This window comes from Desmodus rotundus, chromosome 7 (genome assembly GCF_022682495.2).
Source record: "Desmodus rotundus isolate HL8 chromosome 7, HLdesRot8A.1, whole genome shotgun sequence".
In the NCBI taxonomy this organism is placed as follows: domain Eukaryota; kingdom Metazoa; phylum Chordata; class Mammalia; order Chiroptera; family Phyllostomidae; genus Desmodus; species Desmodus rotundus.
The window spans coordinates 91,758,926-91,781,093 of record NC_071393.1 but is presented as its reverse complement, the minus strand read 5'-3'; the positions used below and the strand labels follow the sequence as shown (position 1 = coordinate 91,781,093).

At 34.3% G+C, this 22,168-nt stretch overlaps 1 protein-coding gene across 4 annotated transcripts in view; it reads left to right on the top strand.

Moving 5' to 3' along the window:
* Window positions 1–22,168, top strand: part of VPS13C (vacuolar protein sorting 13 homolog C) — a 176,262-nt gene that overhangs the window by 136,150 nt on the left and 17,944 nt on the right. For all 4 annotated transcript variants that reach the window (XM_053928698.2, XM_053928696.2, XM_053928699.2 and 1 more), the window contains 13 exons: window positions 1,556–1,791; window positions 7,446–7,587; window positions 8,639–8,779; window positions 10,506–10,587; window positions 10,702–10,771; window positions 11,426–11,537; window positions 11,655–11,768; window positions 14,261–14,400; window positions 16,390–16,471; window positions 17,435–17,548; window positions 18,758–18,833; window positions 19,214–19,377; window positions 20,639–20,684. In XM_053928698.2, the coding sequence (XP_053784673.1) occupies window positions 1,556–1,791; window positions 7,446–7,587; window positions 8,639–8,779; window positions 10,506–10,587; window positions 10,702–10,771; window positions 11,426–11,537; window positions 11,655–11,768; window positions 14,261–14,400; window positions 16,390–16,471; window positions 17,435–17,548; window positions 18,758–18,833; window positions 19,214–19,377; window positions 20,639–20,684 (1,519 nt within the window). The remainder of the gene's footprint in view (window positions 1–1,555; window positions 1,792–7,445; window positions 7,588–8,638; window positions 8,780–10,505; window positions 10,588–10,701; window positions 10,772–11,425; window positions 11,538–11,654; window positions 11,769–14,260; window positions 14,401–16,389; window positions 16,472–17,434; window positions 17,549–18,757; window positions 18,834–19,213; window positions 19,378–20,638; window positions 20,685–22,168) is intronic.

Genomic DNA, 22,168 nt, shown 5'->3' with positions numbered 1-22,168 from the left:
AGGTCACGTCTCCCTGATTAGAACGTAGAACGGCTGGTTAGAATTCAAAATCAGATCTGTCTGACTTCATAGTCATGGACTTTTCGCACTAACCTCTTCTTCTGTCAGTTATGTCAATAAGTGAAAGTGGTTTAACTTCTTTTAGTAAATGACAAAAAACCACTTAGATTAAATTAAAAAATAGTATCTACGCTACTTGGAAGAGATCTATCTTAACCAAACTAACACAGAAAATTATAAGCATAAAGACACAGTAAAGATTTAACAGGCAAACAGATGTAAAAAGAAAGGAAAGTTGTTGATTTTGATTTCTGAACAACTCCAATTCAAAGCAAATACTGTTAAATAGAATATGATAGCATGACAAAGAAGGCATGATAGCTCTAACATCATGCAATGAGTATCATTGCATCAAAATACAAAGCTTAAAATGCTGGAAGTCAAATGAAACAGTTACCTGAGGATATTTTAACAAACCTCATTTAATTTTTAACAGATCACATAAATGAAAAACAGATTAGAGAATATTTAAATTTCTAAGAATGAACCAACATACATACCAAATTTTGTAGTTTACAAAAAGAGAATTCACTGTCTTAATAGGTATGTCTGAAACACTTCACAATTCAATTGCATATTAGAGTTTTAAAAAATTTGATAGGCTACTTAGACATATGTTAAAAGCAATAGATAGCCCTGGCTGATGAGGCTCAGTGGATTGAGTGCTGGTCTTTGAACTGAAAGGTCACCGGTTCAATTCCCAGTCAGGGCACAGGCCTGGGTTGCTGGCCAGGTCCACAGTTGAGGGCTTGGTGAGAGCCAACTGATCGATGTTTCTCTCACATATTGATGTTTCTCTCCCTTCCTTCCCCTCTCTCAAAAATAAATAAATCTTTAAATTTTAAATTTTAAAAAATAAAAGCAATAGATAAATTTTAACAGTAGTAAAACTCACCTATTTCTATAGTCTTGGTAGCTTCCTTTATTTGTTTTTTGGGTTTTTTTCCCAAGAAAGGATGAGATGGAAAGCACATAGTACTGCCTGTTGAAATGAACTATGGTTATATTTATGTCATGCCCAGAATGAAGAGCAATCATTATTTTAATCTCTGAAAACACCAAATAAATCAAGGCTCATATTTTTCAGGGCTATATGAGAATTTCAGCCAAAATTTACATAAATGTTTGCAGTGTTATAAAATATTAAAACAAAAATTAGTTTCACCTGAGATCTGACAAGCTTCTGAACTGTTCTGTTCTCCGTCTTGGAGACAAGTAAGCATCTTACTGCATTGGTGCCACTGAAGGCTTTTCTTGTTCCTGCCAAGTGCCTTTTGAGCACCAACTCGGTAACTCAAACTAAGGGTTAAAAAAATGAAGCACTATCAGTCATTATTATTGTTTGAAAAAATTGGTGCATGTTTTGAAATAGATTATAACTTTAATTTGTCATTTTGATGGTTAGAGTTTTCCTACTCATAGTCCTGCTTTTATAGTTCATGTTTATGTAACAAAACCATTTGTGGGTTTAATATAAAGTCTCTCTTTTCCCCAGGATGAACGTGGACAGTTTCCATATGATGTAAACAGCCAGATACACTGGGTGTCATTCCTAGATGGGCGCCAGAGAGTTTTGCTTTTCACTGATGACGTTGCCTTGGTTTCCAAAGCACTGCAGGCAGAAGAAATGGAGCAGGCTGATCATGAAATAACCTTTTCTCTTCACAGTCTTGGGCTTTCACTGGTTAACAATGAAAAGAAGCAAGAAGTTTCATATATTGGGATAACCAGGTATGTAAGAAGGAAGATAAGGCATCAGAAATCTTTAAAAAGACACTGAGTTCATAGTACCAAATTTAATGAGAATAAACATTTACTTGTTCTGAATTTGATATATTGTATATTCTTTCAGGAAAACTTAATTGAACAGTTGTTTTTACGCTAGTTGGTTGAAAAACACGTAAGATAGAAAGATGACTTAGATAATGCCTTTGCCCTTATAGTACTCATCCTCAGGTGGGAAGGAAAAGATTTGCTTCTTTCTTTGTGGTTTGTATATATTTTTCTAAATGAATTATAAAAACACAGAGAAATGCTACAAAAAAGTATACACACATACAATGGAAATACAAAGACAGAAGCAACTAATTTGTCTTGTGCAGTAGAGGTTGGAGAAACTGTCATGGGTCTGGGGAAGCCAACATCAGTGCGTCAGATAAATTGGGAAGAAGGTCCATAGAGAAGGCAGTATTTGACATGGGTACCTAATTGTTAGTGGGTGGTTACTTAGAACTTTTTAATAGTGGTGGGACCAGTTATTTTTCTCTGGTTCTGCTTATGCCTGTATAAGAAAAGTATTTGAATTTATTTATTTTGTTATTTCTAATTACACTAATCTTGGTAAAAGTCAGGATTTTGGGAGGATGATGGGTGGAATGGTTAATGTGACCATGTATAACTAGTATAGAATCTATTGATATTTATGTGTTTAGTGACGTAAAAAATTGAGTTAATAAAGAGAGCATGTATATAATATACTTTGTACAACACACAACAGATTAAGCTTTCTATAAATGCTATTACAATACCATTATACAGTATTAATACATTTATATATGAATAATATTCTCTTGGTTATACATTTTAGTATTGTGTAGTGTTTTTACACTAAGTAGGAAAATCATTTTTAAATCATGTAAATCCAATTTTCTCTCTTGTTCTCTGAGATAACATATTTTTACTCTAACATTGTATATGCTGTTATTGTGTCAGATTGGCCTTTATTTATAAGGACATTTAAAACGTCATCGAAAAGAACTTGACTACCTTTTTTTCTGGCACTGTGCATTCAGTACACATTCAGTAAGGATGTGTACTGAGGAAAAGTAAGTCAGTGACATAGTATTTTAAAATAGACTTAGTTTTTTGAGCAGTTTTAGGTTTACAGAAAAACTGAGTCTATAGTTCCCATACACTCCCCACATTTTCCCTATTTTTAACATCTTGAAATAGTACATTTGTTGGTATTGATGAACTAATAATGATACATTATTATCTAAAGTCCCTTGTCTGTGTAAGAGATGCACTTTGTATTATAAATTGTGTGGGTTTTGACAAATGTATGGCATGTATCCACCATTACAGTGTCATGTAGATAAGTTTCACTACCCTAAAAATCCCCTGTGCTTCATCTGTTCATCCTTACCTCTCTTCCCTGAACCTCTCATTTTTTTACTGTCTCCAAAGTTTCGCCTATTCCAGGATGTCATATAATTGTAATTATATAATTGTACAATTTTTAGGCTTTTCAGATAGACTTCTTTCACCTAAAAATGTCCTTTTAATGTTCCTCATTTTCTTAAAACTACAAGTTGGTTTTATTTTACTTTATTTTTTGTATTTTTTCCATTATCATTTATCCTTCTTATACTCCCCAGCCCCCCAGTCACCACACTGTTGTTCATGGCCATGAGTGCTTTTTCGTTTTTGCTGGGTCCCTCCACCCTCTAACTGCCGCCTCCAACCCCTCCCTTTAGAGCTGTCAGCCTGCCCTCTGTCTATGAGTCTGTCTCGCTTTGCTTGTTAGTTCAGTTTGTTCATTAGATTCCACATATGAGTGAAATCATATGGTATTTGTCTTTCTCTGACTGGCTTATTTCATTAGCATAATATTCTCCTTGTCCATCTATGCTGTCTCAAAGGGTAAAATTTTCTTTTCTTTTTTGTTACGGCCAATCAGTATTCCATTGTGTAAATGTCCCATAGTTGTTTTAGCCACTCATCCATCTACGGATGGAGACTTGGACTGCTTCCTTATCTTGGTGATTGTAAATAATGCTACAGTGAATGTAGGGGTGCTTAATGTTCTTTCAAATTTGTGTTTTGGGTTTCTTTGGATAAATTCCCAAAAGTGGAAATGCTGGGTCATAAGGAAGTTCCATTTTTAATTTTTTGAGGTATCTCCATACTGCTTTCCACAATGGTTGCACCAGTCTGCATTCCCACCAACAATGCAAAAGGGTTCCCCTTTCTCCACATCCTCACCGGCACCTGTTTGTTGATTTATTGATGATTGCCATTCTGACAGGTGTGAGGTAGTATCTTACTGTGGTTTTAATTTGCATTTCTCTGATGATTACTGTGATGTTGAGCATCTTTTCATATGTCTATTGGCTATCTGTATGTCCTGTTTGAAGAAGTGTCTGTTCAGGTCCTTTGCCCATTTTTTAATTGTTGTTTGTTTGTTTTTGGTGTTGAGTTTTATAAGTTCTTTATAAATTCTGGATATTGACCCCTTATCAGATGTATCATTGGCAAATATGTTCTACCGTTGAGTGGATTGTCTTTCATTTTGTTGATGGTTTCCTTTGCTATGCAAAAACTTTTTAGTTTGATGTAGTACCATTTGTTTATTTTTTCTTTGGTTCCCCTTGCCTATGTAGATATATCAGAAAAAATATTGCTACAAGAAATGTCCAAGATTTTACTGCCTGTTTCCTTCTAGGAATTCTGTGGTTTTGTGTCTAAACTTTAAGTCTTTAATCCACTTTGAACTTATTCTTGTGTGTGGTATAAGCATATTTTTATGGCTTGATAACTTTTATTTTTATCACTGAATAATATTCCATGTCTGGATATACCATACTTTGTTTATCCCTGCACTGAAAGATAATCTTGGTTGCTTCCAAGTTTTGGTAATTATGAATTAAGTTACAGTAAACATTCACGTACAGGTTTTTGTGCAGACGTAAGTTCTCAACTCATTTGGGTAAATACCAAGGAACATGCTTGATAGATCATATAGTAAGAGTGCATTTAGTTTTATAAGAAACTGCCAAATTGTCTTCTAAAGTGGCTGTACTAATTTTGCATTCCCACCAGGAATGAATGGCGTTTCCTGATGCTTCACACCCTTGCCAGCATTTGGCATTGTCAGTGTTCCAGATTTCGGCTATTCGAATAGATGTGCAGTGGTGTCTCGCTGTTTTGATTTGCAGTTCCCTAATTACCTATGATGTTGAGCATCTTTTCATACACTTAATTGCCATCTGAATATTTTCTTCATGAAGTTCAAATCTTTTGTACAGTTTTGAATTTTATGTTTTCTTTTATTGTTGACCTTATTTCAGATGTCCCCCAATCTTATCCTTAAGTTTTAAGAATTCTTTTTATATTTCGTGTACCAGACTTTTTCCAGATACTTTTTTGCTAATGTTTTCTTCCAGTCACTTTTTAAAAAATATTATTTATTTATTTATTTTTAGACAGGGGAAGAGAGGTAGAAAGCGAGGGAGAGAAACATCAATGTGTGGTTGCTCTCACACACCCCACAATGGGGAACCTGGCCCACAAGCTAGGCATGTGCCCTGATTGGGAATCGAACCAATGACCCTTTGGTCTGCAGGCCAGCACTCAATCCACTGAGCCACACCAGCTGGGGCTGTGGTTTGTTTTCTACTTTTTTAATAGTATCTTTTGCAGAGCAGTAGTTTTTAGTTTTAATGAAGTTCTGTATCAATTTTTCTTCCATAGATTGTGCTTTTGGTGTTATATCTTAAAAGTCATTGCCACCTTGACCTGTGTGGCTCAGTTGGTTGGTGGTCATGCCCCAAAGTGAAAGGTCACCGGTTCGATTCCTGGTCAAGGCACATGCCTGAGTTGCAGGTTTGGTCCCCAGTCAGGGTGCATATAAGAGGGAACCTATCAATGTTTCTCTCTTCTCTTTCTCCCTCCTTTCCCCTCTCACTAGAGATAAATAAATAAAATCTTTCAAAAAAAGTTATTGCCATACTCAAAGTCACTTTGATTCTCTCCTTTGGTATCTTCTAGGAATTTATAGTTTTGTGTTTGAAAATTGGGTATATAATTTTTTTGAGTTAATGTTTGTGAAATGTGCAAGCTCTGTCTAGATTTATTTTCTGCATGTGAATGGCCAGTTGTTCTGTCACCATTTATTGAAAAGACTGTCCTTTCTTCATTGAATTGGTTTTATTTCTTTTCAACATTGGTTGATTATGTTTGTTTGGGTCTATTTCTGGACTCTCTATGCTGTTTTCTTGATGTGTGCCTATTCTTTCACCAGAATCACACTTGCTGATTACTGTAGTGTTACAGTAATCTTGAAGTCAGGAAGCGTCAGTCCTCCAACTTTTTTCTTATCCAATATTGTGTTGACTCTTTTGAGTCTGTTGCCTTTCAATATAAATTTTAGAATCAGTTTGTTTATATCCACATAATATTTGGCTGGGATTTTGGTTGGGCTTGCATCATATCTATAGGTCAACTTGGGAAGAACTGATATCTTGACCATAGTAAGTCTTTGTATATATGTACATGAACATTTCTATTTATTTAGATCTTTGATCTCTTTCAGAAGACTTTTATAGTTTTCCTCATATAGATCTTGTACAAATTTGTTAAATTTTGTTTATACTGAAGTATTTCATTTCTTTGATACTAATGGAAATGTTATCATGTCTTTTATTTAAGTTCCAGTTGTTCATTGCTGGTAGAGAAGAAAGCAGTTGACTTTTATATATAGCTTTATATCTTGAAACTTACTAGTAACAGGAGTTTTTGGTTGATTCTTTGTGATTTTCTGTATAGACATTCGTGTTATCTGAGAACAAAGACAGTTTTATTTCTTTCTTCCCAATCTATCCACCGTGTACTTTATTTTCTTGTCATACTCTGTGTACCTTTTACTATATTTTCTTGTCTTATTGCATTATCTAGGATTTCCTGCACAATGTTGAATAGGAGTGATGAGAGTGGATATCTTTACTTTTTTCTTAGCCAAAAATCATCTAGTTTCTGACCATTGAGTATAATGTCAACCATCGGTTTTTTGTAGCTCTTCTGTATCAACTTGAAAAAGTTCCCCTTTCTTCCTAATTTGCTGCAGAGTTTGTACCATGAATTGTTGGATCTATGTAATTTATAATAGGTATTTTATTCATTACCTTCTTTGACTCTGGTTCCCTAAACACATTATATAGTGTGGACATTGTAAACACTATCAACACTGACCAGCTGCATAGATCAAAATATGATGAAGTCATATTTTACCGTTATGCCAACAGTATAATCAGGAATTAGCAAAGTATGGCCCATGAGCCTGTCTAACCCACTACTTGTTTTTGTGCAGCCCTTGGTCTAAGAATGACGATTTTATATTTTTAAATGGTTGATTTAAGTCAAAAGAAAAATTACATCTGTCACATGTGAAAATTGATTAATGTTAACTTGTGATAGAAAAACATTTCCCCTTGCTCCTTTACTTTATGTTCTTTTATAACACAGATATATTTTGGTGTTTAAAAAAATCTCTTATATAAATACAATTCTTATAGAAGATTGATAGTTGTAATAATTTTGAGTTGAATGACAGTTCCACAAACTGAAATATATATTGCTAATTTAATTTTCTTTATGAATTATTTTAGTTCTGGTGTTGTTTGGGAGATGAAACCAAAACAGAAATGGAAGCCTTTTAGTCAAAAGCAGATAATGTTACTGGAACAATCCTATAAGAAATATCAAGTAGAAAGAGAACATGGCTGGATTAAACTAGACAATAATTTTGAGGTATATCAAATTTTTTGTTTTGTTTTTTCTATATGTATTTTGTTGGTGGTTGTGGTAAGTAAAATTTCATCGTCCAAGTAAAAGTCAGTCTGTAGAAGCCAACTTATTAGTAAATAAACACTGTTTATTAGTAGGATTGGCATGGCATGACTTAACATTAGTACATTTTTAATTAAAATATACTGTTATTAAGTCATATACTATGATACATCTTTATAATCTCTTCTATTTACAAGGCAGATCGTTTCATGGAATTTGTTTTGTTTTTAGTAAGGTTATGGAGAAATTAAGATTGCTTGAGACTTCTGTATATATTTTGAATAATACCCATATGCATTGCCTAATAAAGGCTGTACAAAATTACATATTTTAATGATGGAAAACCTATAGAAAACTCACTCAATTACATTTATTTAATGTGAATGATAATTGGACATGGGTAGATGTCCACAAATAAAGGGGTTTTTCTTGGTCCTTACAGTGTTGATGGTGAAAGTCACTTTGCTGCAAGAAGACCCCAGAATCTTGACTGCAGTTTCAGGCTTGTTCTGATGCAGTCACACAGTTTTGGTTACTCTTTGTCTTTGATGTCTTAATGGTTGAGTTCGCATTGGTCACCGGATATGCTCCCCACCCCCACTGCTTCCCAGTAAATGTCAGCCATGCTCAAAGGAAAATTACAGAACTGTACAGTTAGTGTTAGACATAAATAAGCCATCAACTATTAATTGTTTAACTTTGTTAAAACAAAGATTAAAAATTATCTAGGATTATCCAGTACTACTGATGTTTTTAAAAAATAACAAACCATGGCTTATTTTAAGAATAGTTTATGATATTGAAAAGTTCCCCAGTTGTTTTCTTGTTTTCCTCATAACTTTGGAAGAAAAGTGATGATTCTTATTCAGACATTTCAGCTATATATTACCTGAGGTAGATAATTTGGTGACACAGTTAAGATATTTTGCCTTTTCAATTTGTGAAATCAGTATTTAAAATGGACTACAGTGCTAATTCCCACTCATCACAAACACATGTGCTTTTTTCCTAGGTCAATTTTGATAAAGTTCCAATGGAAATGCGCCACCCTATTCAATGCCCTATAAAGCGAGATTTTTTATCAGGAATTCAGATTGAATTTAAGCAGTCTCCTCACCAGAGAAGTTTGAGGGCCAGGTTGTATTGGCTTCAGGTAACATCGTCGTCCTCAAATCAGTATCTATACAGACAGTTCCTGATTTATGTTGGTGTGAATTACAATTTCTTGACTTTACAATGGTATGAAAGCAATAAGCATTCAGTACAAACTCTACTTTGAATTTTGAATTCTGTTATTTTCCCACACTAGCGATATGTAGTACAATACTCTTGTGATGCTGGGCGGAAGCAGCAAGCCACAGCTCCCAGTCAGGCACATGATCACGAGGGTGACAATTGGGACTCCACAGCATAGTACTAAATGTATTTTTGACTTACGATATTTATTGGGATGTAACCCCATAGCCCCATCCTAAGTGAAGGAGCATCTGTATCAAATCACTTTGGGAATTTTGGGGATGAAATTTATTTTACTAAGTTCAAACATCTATGGTAACTTTTGTTTGTATGTTTATTCTTCTCTCAAGTATCCTGTGTATTCAACAGACTTACCATTGAAATCCAAAAGCCTTGTCACTGTTAAGATTATTTAATTTGACTAATTAGCCTGCAGAAGTATTGCCTTGCACTGCAGTCGTTGTTTTTACTCCTTTGAATTTGTCATGGGAGCCCCCAAATCAGATTTTCTTTTGTCAGTCTACATGGGAATGACAGGGGGCTTTATTGGAGGTTGTTTTGGCTGTTTGTTTCCTTTTTCCCTTCTTCCTTCACTCTCTTCCTTTTACCTGCTAAATATTATTTAGGACATTTTTATTCTTTTTCTTCTCTCCACTTTTCCTTTGATTTCATATCCAGTCTCCACTTACATTTTACTTAAGTTATAGATAGTCAAAATCTCACATGATACCCTGGCCAGGTAGCTCAGTTGGTTAGAGCGCCGTCCTGGTACACACCATGGTTGAGGGTTTACTCTCTGGTGAGGGCACATGTAAAAGCAACCAGTGAATGCATAAGTGAGACAAGTCAATGTCTGTCTGTCTGTCTGTCTCTCTTCTCTCTCTCTCCCCCCTTCTCCCTCCTTTCTCTCTCAAATCAATAAATAATTTAAAAATTTTTTAAATAAAATAAAATCTCACATGATCCATAGGTACAAGTATTTCCATTAATGGTGTACGTGCTGTGCAATGTTAATGCAATAGTGAGGATATTTATGTTTCTTTATATAGAAAAACTTGCCTTTGCTGAGGTATATAAGGTTTTATTTATTATTTTTATTTTTATTGAATGTATTGGGGTGACATTGGTTAATAAAATTATATAGGTTTCAGGTAAACAGTTCTACAATACCTCATCTGTATATTATATGGTGTGTGCACCACTCCCAGTCAAGTCTCCTTCCATCACCGTTTATCTACCCTTTACATTCTCCCACCTCCCCTCACTCTGCTTTCCCTCTCTTTATCACCATACTGCTGTGTGTGTGTAAGGGTTTTTTTTCTTAATCCCTTCACCTTTTCACCCAGCCCTCCTACCCTCAGCCCCCTGACAGTTGTCAGTCTGTTCCCTGTATCTATGAGTCTGGCTCTATTTTGTTTGTTAGTAATTTTGTTCATTGGATTCTACATGTAAGCGACATCATATGGTATTTGTCTTTCTTGTATTTCCCTGAGCATAAAACTCTAAAGTGAAACTTCTAATAGTACCACATATACATACAGGGACTTAATTATGATGAAGTTAGTAGCATCTGTAATATTGTCTCTGAAACTAAAAGTTTAAATTATTTTAAATCCTGCTGAATGAGTTGTTCTTTTTTTCAGGTTGATAATCAGTTACCAGGTACAATGTTTCCTGTTGTCTTTCATCCTGTGGCCCCTCCAAAATCTATTGCTTTGGATTCAGGTAAAAAACAAAAAATAAGTTGAGGCATAATCTATTTATAAAAGTTAAGTAAATATTACTTTTACCTGACATAAAGCTTGATTGCCACCTTCTTGTTTTCCATCTTCCTCTTAGAACCTAAACCTTTCATTGATGTGAGTATCATCACAAGATTTAATGAGTACAGTAAAGTCTTACAGTTCAAGTAAGTAAATACTCTCTTATTTATCTAAAGGAATTTAAAATGAGAATCTACTTTGAAAATAAATTTTACTCTTTAGTGACTTCTATATTAAAATTATTTTCCACCTGAAATACTAATCCACTTTTGGTCAAGTAATTTTCTATGTTGAACCTTATTTTTATAATAGCCTCCATATATTTTGGTTTGCAGCCCACGCTCAATCCACTGAGCTACACCTGCCAGGGCGGCCTCCATATATTTTAAAGTACAAAATTCCGTCAACCACCTTCTTCATTTTGTAACTCCAGTTAGTATACATATAGTCAGTGAAATATAAATGATATATATGTTTGTGACGTGTGTTCTTTAAAGCAGTTGCTGTAGACTTTAAAAATTGGATAATACATGCTGTATCGTCTATTTGCATTTATCTGTTCTGTAACATCATAAATGTGGGATTTGGCATTCAAATACTAAGTATTACCTTTAATGAAATCTTTACTTCAATGAAAAAAATCTCAATCTAAGTTTACTTTGATCTTGTTAACATAGCACTTTTTAAGAGATGAAGGAATAAGATCTTACTGTTGCTTTTGGCCAAAATCAAAGTTTAAACATTGAAAATTACTAGGTTGGATATAAACACTTTTTTATTTCAAAATTTTTTCCCCTTAGGTATTTTATGGTCCTTATTCAGGAAATGGCTTTAAAAGTTGATCAGGGCTTTCTGGGAGCTATAATTGCACTATTTACCCCAACAACGGACCCTGAAGCCGAAAGAAAACGGGTAACAATTTTATTTCTTGGGAAGATTATAAAATTTGAAAAATTAGGTCAGTCATTCTTTGAAATAACTGTAGTAGAGAAAAATTAAAATAGAAATTCTTGATTTAATTTTTTTCAGACAAAGTTAATCCAGCAAGATATCGATGCTCTAAACACAGAACTAATGGAGACTTCAATGACTGATATGTCAATTCTTAGTTTCTTTGAACATTTCCATATTTCTCCTGTTAAGGTTTGTTGTAATTATCATTTTGAAAATTTGACAGAATTGTAGAACTTTTAAAGGGTCTGTGTACAATTTGTGGGTTTTAATTTGTTGCATCAAATATTCAGTGAGACTTTTGTGTGGGTTTTAATTTGTTGCATCAAATATTCAGTGAGACTTTTGTGTGATAAATTGAAATAATTAAGACAGTTCTTTGTAACATATGTACAACCATAATTCTCAGAGAGAAACCGCTAGAGCACATTCTCTAGTCTTGAATTAATAACCCCTTTATTCAAGGAAGAAGCTGACAAAAGCACTTCTTAATTAAGCAAGAAGTGCTCGACAACATTTAACGTTTGGGTGCGCTTTTTAACTACTACACTGTGTAAACAGAAAGCTGTAATGGGTGCCCTCACCAGCTGTAAAAATGCTGAAGTAGGTGTTACACTGTTGATGTGGTGTTTTTCACCCTTCCAACATTTGATTGTAACTAAGGGAGTAGAAAATTGGATACCTTTCACTTGCCTGATTTTGTACTTTATGAACCCATTTCCTTTTCTTCTTTTGTTTTTCGTTTTAGATTTTATAGGGGAAGGTGACTGCTCAGGAAATTCACAAATGCTATCAACCATAATGGTCTAAACTTGTGTAATGGGCCAGATTTACAATTAAGTAACTCTTTAAAATATTGATGATCCATTACATTCTCAAAAATTGTCCACAGCACGCTATTTTTTAACTGCATTCACCAGTCCATTTAGCTAAGTGAGGGATATATAAAATGGAATTATTTTAAATTGGCATATTGGTTTGGTGGTATCAGACATTTACAGTGTTAGGTTTAAAATTGATATTGTTTTATGTGGTAGTTTATACACAATTTCTCTTTAATTAAGTGAAAATAAGTTATTTATTAGAATGAACAACACCTTCAACAAATACTTATTTAATGTCTGCTATCAAAGTTGCTGTGAGAGGTACAAAGTGACTTCATGGAGTTTATAATGTAGGGGAGTATTAAAGATTGATAAATTATGTTTTAAGGCACTCTGGGAATTGTGCCATCAAGTTGAGTAAATAAGATCATGAACCATAGTTATTTTCTTTTTAAAAATTTTTTTTAAAGTATTTTTTATTGATTATGCTATTACAGTTTTATCAATTTTTCCCCTTTATCCCCTCTCCAACCTGTACCCCCCAACCCTCCAGCATTCCCTCCCACCCCATAGTTCATGTCCATGGGTTGTACATAGTTATTTTCTTAATTCATTGTGACTTTGCCCTAGAGAAAGGCTGGATCTCTCTCCACCTAGGCTCACCTTTCCTGGATCCCAACACTCTCCAATCTGCAGCTGGGCAGAAGTCCACATCAAAGAAAAAACCTAACAACCAGGCTTTCCTGGCCTTACCCCAAGTTTGCTCTATTGAGTTCAATATTGTTTAGGTAAAATGCCAAGGGAGCTCTGGCTGGGTGGCACAGTTGGTTGGAGCATCGTCCCATACATCAAAATGTTGTGGGTTTGATTCCTGGTCAGGGCACATACCTAGGTTGCAAGTAATCCCAGGTGAGGGCACCACCAGTCTATGTCTCTCTCTCTGTCCGTCCCTCAAATCAATAAACATATTCGCAGGTAAGAATTTTTTTAAATGCCTCGGGAGCGGCAGAGTGAGAGAGTCATCTGCTGTATTTACACAGGGGGTAATTTGACCTGTGTTTCCTGGCACTGCTGTGCTAATGATACAGCACAAAGTAGAGTAAGCTAAATGGGAATGTGAAGGTCTCATATTTAAGGACTGAAGTGGAGGGGTCTGTGGAAGCTGAAAACATAATTACTGCTCCTTTAAAATTTTATTTAGCAACTTGATAATTGTTGCCATAATTGTCACTTACTGTTACTTGTTATTGTTGTAATTATAACAATTGTTCTAATTATTGTCATAAGTTATTTACCTTATTTGGATGCAAATAAATGATCATTCATTATCATTATCTTGACTGGTAATCTACTTGTGTGCCTTTTGACATGTTTTTCTTCTTAAAGTGGTTATGCTATCTTTGTAAGTGTTTTGGGCCCCTCCATATAAACACAGTAATTTATACACTGAATAAAATTACAGCTCTAAATTTCAATAGACTAATTTGTATTTTATAAGAAAATATGAGCATCAGCTAATAATGAGTTATTCTATGATAATTATGTGCAAAGTAACAATAGCTTTCTTAGGACTCTAATGAAAGATACAACATTTGTTTGTATCTAAAATATACAAAAGATAAAACAGGAGGAAAATTGGGACAACCGTAATAGCATAGACAGTAAAATATAATTTAAAAAAGATTTTTTATGTATTGTAGAATTGTATACCTGGAACCTATATAATTTTATTAACCAATGTCATCCCAGTAAATTCAATAAAATATTTTTAAAAGAAAAAATAAATAAGTAAAATATCTGGTTTCTACATATGTAAATTTGTTTTTAGCTTTTATTTTTTGAATATTATTTTTCTTTTAGTTGCATTTGAGTCTGTCTTTGGGTTCCGGAGGTGAAGAGTCAGACAAAGAAAAGCAAGAAATGATTGCGGTTCATTCCATCAATCTGCTATTGAAAAGCATAGGCGCTACTCTGACTGATGTGGATGATCTTATATTCAAGTAAGATTTATGTTAAACATGCATTGGGAGGCTTTTGTAGTGAGGTTACATTTCTGGATATTAATTTTCTCCATTTGTGCTAGAATGTTAGCTTAGGAAAATGATAATTCTTACTACTTCTTGAAGTTTGGTCCCTGTCTATTTATTCTCTGTTGGTATGCTGATTTTACTCATGAAGATATAAAGTCTTATGTTTTCTGCAGGTATTAATGTCTTGATGATACATTAAGTGGAATAAAAAATTTTTAAAGATTTTATTTATTTTTTAGAGAGAGGGGCAGGGAGAGAAAAAGAGACGGAGAGAAATATCCCTGTGTGTGTAGGGGAAACTTTGATTGGTTGCCTCTTATATGATCCCAACCAGCACCCCGGCGGCAGCCCAGACATTTGCCCTGACCAGGAATTGAACTGATGACCTTTAGGTTTGCAATCCAGCACTTAACCCACTGTGCCACACCAGCCAAGGCTAGAATAAAAATTGAATTATTTTAGTAGTATATTATATATTGACCATGTTTTAAAACAATTATATTTAGAAATATGTAGCTACAGAGTGAGAATTCAGTATAATCATAAGGCAAAGCAGATAATAGCTCCTTGCACATCTAATACTATAATATTTAATAAGTGCTAGAGATACGTATAGTCAATGACTGTTTATGGGATTGAATATTCATTGATGATACTGGTACAAGTAGTTACTTGGAGAAAAGACAATTTATATCATTTCCAACTCACTTGTTCACTATCAAATTTCATAGAACTCAAAGAATTAAATATAAAATGCAAATTGAAAAAACGAAGAAAAGACAGAAGTTAATTGCTATCAAATCTCTGAATAAAGGAAGTCTAAGCAGTAGAAACACTTTAACAAAATCAACGAAAACAATTAAAAAAAAGAATTGGGAAAATATAATGACAAAAAGGATTAAGACTCTTAACACTGATGAGAAAAAGCTAAAGATTTCATATATTACCAGAGGACAGTAAGACATAACTCACAAAAGGGAAGATACAGTGGCTGATAGAGATTTGAAATACTGTGTTTTATTGTTTATCAAAGAATATATGAAAATTAAAGCAAATCGTCAAAGATTTAAAAGCACTGACTGGTGTGGCTCAGTGGGTTAGGTTCGATTGCAAAGGCTGCAGGCTCGATTCCAGGTCAGGGCACATCCTGGGTTGTGGTCCAGGTCCCTGGCTGGGGACATGCACGAGGCAGCAGATTGATGTTCTCTTGCACATGGGTGTTTGTCTCCCTTTTTCTCCCTCCCTTCCCCGCTCTATAAAAACAAATAAAATTTTTCTAAAAAGATTTAAAAGTATGAGCAATCCTAGAACTAGATGGGGTGAGTCTGAGGAGTTGGTACTTAAAAAAAAATTGTTTGCATGAATTGAAAGGGATATATATCCACAGTCTTAAATGTTTTTAGTCTTTCACTCAGTAACTCTTTTTGGGGAAATTTTGTTTAAAAAATCTTTAAAATGAACCAAAGTGTTATATTCAAAATACACATGGCAACATAAATCATTATGTCAAAATTTAGAAATGTTTCACAGTTAAAGAATTGTTATGATACTTTCCACAAAATGGTTATGTAGAATTTTGAATAACAAGTATTTATCCACAATGTTTCATATAAAAATGCATATAAAATTTAAATGTTTTTAAATTGCATAGGAAAGAAAAGGGTTCAAAGTGGTAATCAAAAGAAGAAAAAAACTTAAAAATCCACTATGTGGTAGGATTATGGTTGACTTTTTTAAACCTTCTTACTCTTTATGTATTAATGAAAGACTTTTATGAGAATGTACTATTTAAATAATAATTTTGTTACCATAATACTAAGATATCAAAAATAAATTATATGTGGCAGATGTGCAAATCTAATTGTGAAAGAATCAGCAATGATTTCTTTATCGTTGAAATTTGTTTTCTTTTTTCAGAATATAATCCTAATGCTTTTGAATTTTTCTTTCTTTTCCTAGACTTGCTTATTATGAAATTCGCTATCAGTTTTACAAGAGAGATCAGCTCATGTGGAGTGTTGTTAGACATTACAGTGAACAGGTAATTTCCTATCATAATAGTTCATAAGGAATATGTGCCGTAAAATATTGGAACAATACGTTTGCATATGATTATACAGTGTGTAGTAATGTTTACCTAATTTAGCTCAATTTACAATCTCATTACTTAGTAGTTTTCTTGAATGGTTAATTTCAATTTCTTTTAGTTCTTTCCTCTTTAACATAACCTTTAAAAGTTTCTTCTAGTGCCTTTTTACCTTTGCAATTATACATTTACTAACTTTGGGAAAGAATAGTGATTTAGGAGTCATTACCCTTTATTTCTTCAATGACTGCAGTTTCTAAGCATAGTCTAGTAGAATTGCCAGAGGAATTCTAAGCCAGCTTCCTCCTCATGCCTCAGTTACTCTTGGTTCAATGTGTATGCACAGAGACACAGAAGTTGTTTCAGGGCACTAGGGCACCATTGGTACACGTGGTCCTCTGCTGGAAAGGCCTTTCTCCTATGGTGTGAATAGACATTATGGTTATTGAATGTTCAAATAAGCATATATATTCTTATTTGTTTCTTGTTTTGGTTATTATTCCTTATGTAGTTTCATAGTAATAGTGATAACAGTACTAAAACTAAATAACAATTACTGAATTATATATTCATTTAATATGCATAATCAGTTATGCAAGGTCAGTATAATATACCTCCCGTTTTACAGATGAGAAGACTGAGGCCTCCAGAGAATCAGTGACTCGTGCAAAGTTATATAACTGCGAAATAGCAGGCTGTGCCTCAAGCCTAGTTCCGTGTAATTTGAAAGCCCCGTGTAAAGTACTAGCATATTGCCAGGCACATTGTGAAAGGTCAATTAATGAACATAGTGGTGGTTATTCTGCATAGTAGTATTCCTTTAACAACCTAATTTAATCAGTACTCTCCCTTGTTCCTGTTGCATCATAATGTTGTTTCTTCCAACAGTTGTAAAGGAACTAAATTCCTTTTTCTTAGTTCTTGAAACAGATGTATGTTCTCGTGTTGGGCTTGGATGTGCTTGGAAACCCATTTGGATTACTTAGAGGTCTATCTGAAGGAGTTGAAGCTTTGTTCTACGAACCCTTCCAGGTATTGGGGTCTTTTATTTATATTAAGTATAGTTATAGAAAAATGGTGTTCTCTTCTTTTAATTACAAATAATTTGCATTTAAGCTGTATCTGGAAACAATAATATTCAGATAACAAAAATAAAACAGCAACAAATGAACTAGACATACAAAAAACCAGAAACTCATAGATGTAGTAAGGTGGTTACCAGAGGGAAAGGAGTATAGGGGGAGGGTGGGGGGAGGTAGAGAGGGTAAAGGGGGTTAAATATCTGGTGACAGAAGGAGATTTAACTTTGGTGGTGAACACACAATAATGCAATTATACAGATGATGTACTATAGAATTGTATACTTGAAACCTATATAATCTTTTTTTAATTACTTTTTTTATTGTTTAAGTACAGTTGTCTCCATCCCCCACAACATATACCCCCCCACCTCAGCCATTCCCACCTCCCACCCTCCGTCCTACTCCCCTTTGGTGTGGTCCATATAACCTTATTAATCAATGTCACCCCAAACAATTTAATAAAATATTTTAAAATATATCAATTATGTATTTTCATTTAAAATTGCTTGAGATGACATTAAAAAGTTGTTTTAGAATTAATTCAACACTTCTAGTGTCTGGGCAATAAAACATGTCCACATTTTCCAGGCTTTAGTTGTACTTGTAAGGAAGAGTGCTGCATAGATTAAAACCATTTCAAGGTTGTTTCACCACTGTGGAAGGAACTGCTGGGGCATGAAAAGTTGACTTTGTTTCATGTGCAGACTTTACTCCGACCTGTCCTCCACCATTTAAAGGGTCCAGGAGCCCAAAGCAGTGAGGGCGTTAGAAGGACAAAGCAGAGGCAGTGGATGGGAGAAGGGAGCCCGTGCTCTGTGGGCTGTTAATCTTGTTACCAGTGGGGCTTGCTTTAGCATTCTGGGGGGACTTGGCACTGAGAGGCCAACTTCAGACTGTGACTGAGGCCAGTGATTTATTCCTGTCCACTTTTTGTCATCGTAAAGTGTATGTTGAGATCATATGGGTTGACATGTCTTCAAAAATGGTAGGTGTTCCATCAGTATTTGGGATTGAGGGCAAATACTGTGTCATCGCAACATTATGGCTCTTTACAGATTCTGTATCTTCATGCAGACTCTGGGATACTAGATTAAAAGTCTTAAACTTGTTTAGATTTTAAATAGCACTTTTTTTTTTTTTTTTTTTTTTTTTTGGCCAGGGTGCTGTACAAGGCCCTGAAGAATTTGCTGAGGGGTTAGTAATAGGGGTAAGAAGTCTCTTTGGACACACAGTAGGTATGTATCACGTATATATGTATATGTATATTTTATTATAATTATTAAGAATGCACTGTTTATGAAAAACATTACTGTATTTTATAGAGATTACTGATAATCCCTTTTAAAAGGTATGTTCTCTTGTTCTTAAATGGAAAATGATTTAACACTGATTTGCTGGGGGTTTTTAATATGTCTTTGTATTGTTCAGTCCACATGTTGATACTTTAAATAGTTTTATTTCTCTTCATGGTAAATTGGAAATGAGAAAAATAAATTTTGCATTTTTGTGTATGAGACTTTTAAGCAGCTGTTAGTTTAAAGCAATCCCGTGCTATGTATAGTGGTAATGCTCTTGAAAGAAACAATGTGACTGACCTCTCTGGGCCTTTTGATAGGTGGTGCAGCAGGAGTTGTATCTCGAATCACCGGTTCTGTTGGAAAAGGTTTGGCAGCAATAACATTGGACAAGGAATATCAGCAAAAAAGAAGAGAAGAAATGGGGCGGCAGCCTAAAGATTTTGGAGACAGCTTGGCCAGAGGAGGAAAGGGCTTCCTGCGTGTAAGTCTACTCCTGAATTCTTAAGAAGCTCTCAACCTTTATATACCTTAGAATGTATACTTTTGCAATAGTGCTTGTAAGTCAAGTTCTGTTAGAGTAACAGTAGGGATAATTGTGGACTTTTCTGTGTTCTTTTTGCTCTTGTTCCCCATTGTCATCATCAGATCTGTCCTCTAGATTGCAGACTTAGTTTGACACTTGGGTTGGAGTGAAAACTCCGTAATGTGGAAGGGGAAGAAATAAAGCAGAGAAATATGGTAAATGTTGGTAAGTGGGGGGAGGAGTTGTTCTTTAGGGCATCATCAATGGACCATTCTATAAGGTAAGTAAAAAAGTTGGGATATAAACCAGGAACTGCCATTCACTACTTTTAAGTACTTTAAAAATTATACATGTAATATATGAATATGGTTTAATTATAGGTAATATATGAATATTCTCCTTTTAAGAACTATAAGAACTGATAACTTCTAATAAGTAATGAAATCATTGAAAGTAAGGCTATGAGTAGTACTCTTTGATCACCCTTCACCTCTTTGCAGGGGTATCTGATCTCTTCAGTAGGGTCTATATCCTTCAGTTCTCTTTCTGTGTGTTTATATAATATGCAGGTAGTTTTAATTACTACCATTACTTGACAATTATTAAGAATGTATAAATGTTACTATTTTAAGTTTAGAAATTTCAGAAAGCTGTAACTGCTCTGTTTGTGTTAGTGATTTGTAATTTGTATGTTGTCTCCTTGGAAGTGCTTTATTTGTCAGATTATTTGTTACCTCTCAGAGGTCCGTTCATTGTCAATTTTCCACATTTTCACTAAGTTAGAAGGTAATCTCATTAAAATTATAAGTAGATATTAAGGAATATTTGGCTCAACTCACTCATTTTTCTGACAGAGAAAACAAGATTTAATACCTGAAATTAATACAAAATAAGTAATTATGTGAATGTAAACTGTAATTGAAGAATAAAATTAAAAATAAAACAAAAAATACTGTATGAAATAACAAAAAAGAATCTTTCCACCTGCTTTACTGTTATTTCTATTGTCAAATTTTACTTCTGCAAGGTGCTTTCATTTAACATTTGCTGTGATAATTTTAATAATCATGATGCTCACCTCTGTGTACATGTTGTTCTCATTAAATAAGTACTCACGGTTTAAAGTCTTCTCTAGTATATCTGTAGAGACCCCTAGTGGTTGACTTAAAATTAAGCACCTTCCATTCAGGTTTGACTTCACGATTGATTTGTCTTTCAGGGAGTTGTTGGTGGAGTGACTGGAATAATAACAAAACCTGTAGAAGGTGGGTTGAGAATCTTTCCTTGTTGTACAAGGTCTGAAGAGTTCATTCATGGTAAACATAGTAGATTTAATGCTACTAGGTATTTGACGGGGAGAACTTCCGACTAATTTTGTGTTCATAGTCCTAAATTGTTGTTTAATGAATGTAATGCACTTTCCTCAGAAAGTGGAGGGGTTAAGTAATGCACTGTAATTTAGACTTTGAATGCTATTTTAAGCAGGCCCATAAACTAGATTCTTTTGGGCCTTTGATAGCTACTGACTTATTTTTATCATATTTTAAAAAGCACTTTACTTTAGCGCAATATCTATAAAAATCCCAATTGGCTTCTTTGCAGAAGTTAACAAGCTGATTCTAAGATTTATGCAGGACCTCAAAGGACCCCAAATAGCCAAAAAAATCTTGAAAAAAACAGAACAAAATTGAGGACTTGCACTATCCAATTTATAAACTTACTATATAGTTACAATAACTAAGACAGTGTGATACTAGTGTATGGACAGACATAGGTAGGTCAGTGGAGTAGAACTGAGATTCCAGAAATAAAACCTTACATATATGGTTCACTTATTTTTGAGAAGGTCACCAAGATAATTCCATAAAGAAAGAATAGCCTTTTCAACAAACGATACTGGGACAACTGGAAATAAATACAGAGTTTATACATATATACCCAGCAGTTCCACCCCTAGCTACATATCCTGGAGAATTAAAAACATGTGTTCACTAAAAACTTGGACATAAATATTCACAGAAACATTATTCATAATAGCTAGAAGGTAATAGCAACCCACAAGTTCATCAATGAGTACATGGATAAACGAAATGTGGTGTATTTATACAGAGAGACATTGTCCAGCTATAAAAACAAGTCAAGTACAGATGCTCCTCAACTTATGATGGGGTTATGTCCTGACAAACCCATTTTAAATTTAAAATATCATAAGTGAAAATGCATTTAACAGTGTACTGCAAAATGTTGGTTGTTTATCCAAACGGTCACACAGCTACCTGGGAGCCGCGGCTCACTGATGCTCTCCAGCATCATGATACAGTATCGTACTGCATATTGCTAGTCCAGGAAAAGATCCAGTTTCAAAATTCGAAGTACAGTTTCTACTGAATGGGTACTGCTTTTGTACCACTGTGAAGTCAAATATCGTAATTTGAACCATTTTAAGTTGGGACTATCTATACTGATAAAAGTATAAGATGGATGAACCTTGAAGACATGATGGTGAGTGGAACAAGCTAATTAAACATACTACATATTGTATGATTCCGTTTGCAGGAAATGTCCACACTGGGCAAATCAATAGATAAAGAAAGTAGATTAGTGACTGCCTGTGTCTGACTGATAGGAGGAAGGGGGTAAATTGCATAGGATTGGGTGGGGAAGGGCTGGGGGAAATGGGGAATGATTGCTAATGGACATAGGGTTCCTTTTTGAGATGATACAAATCTTCTAAAATTGATTGTGGTGA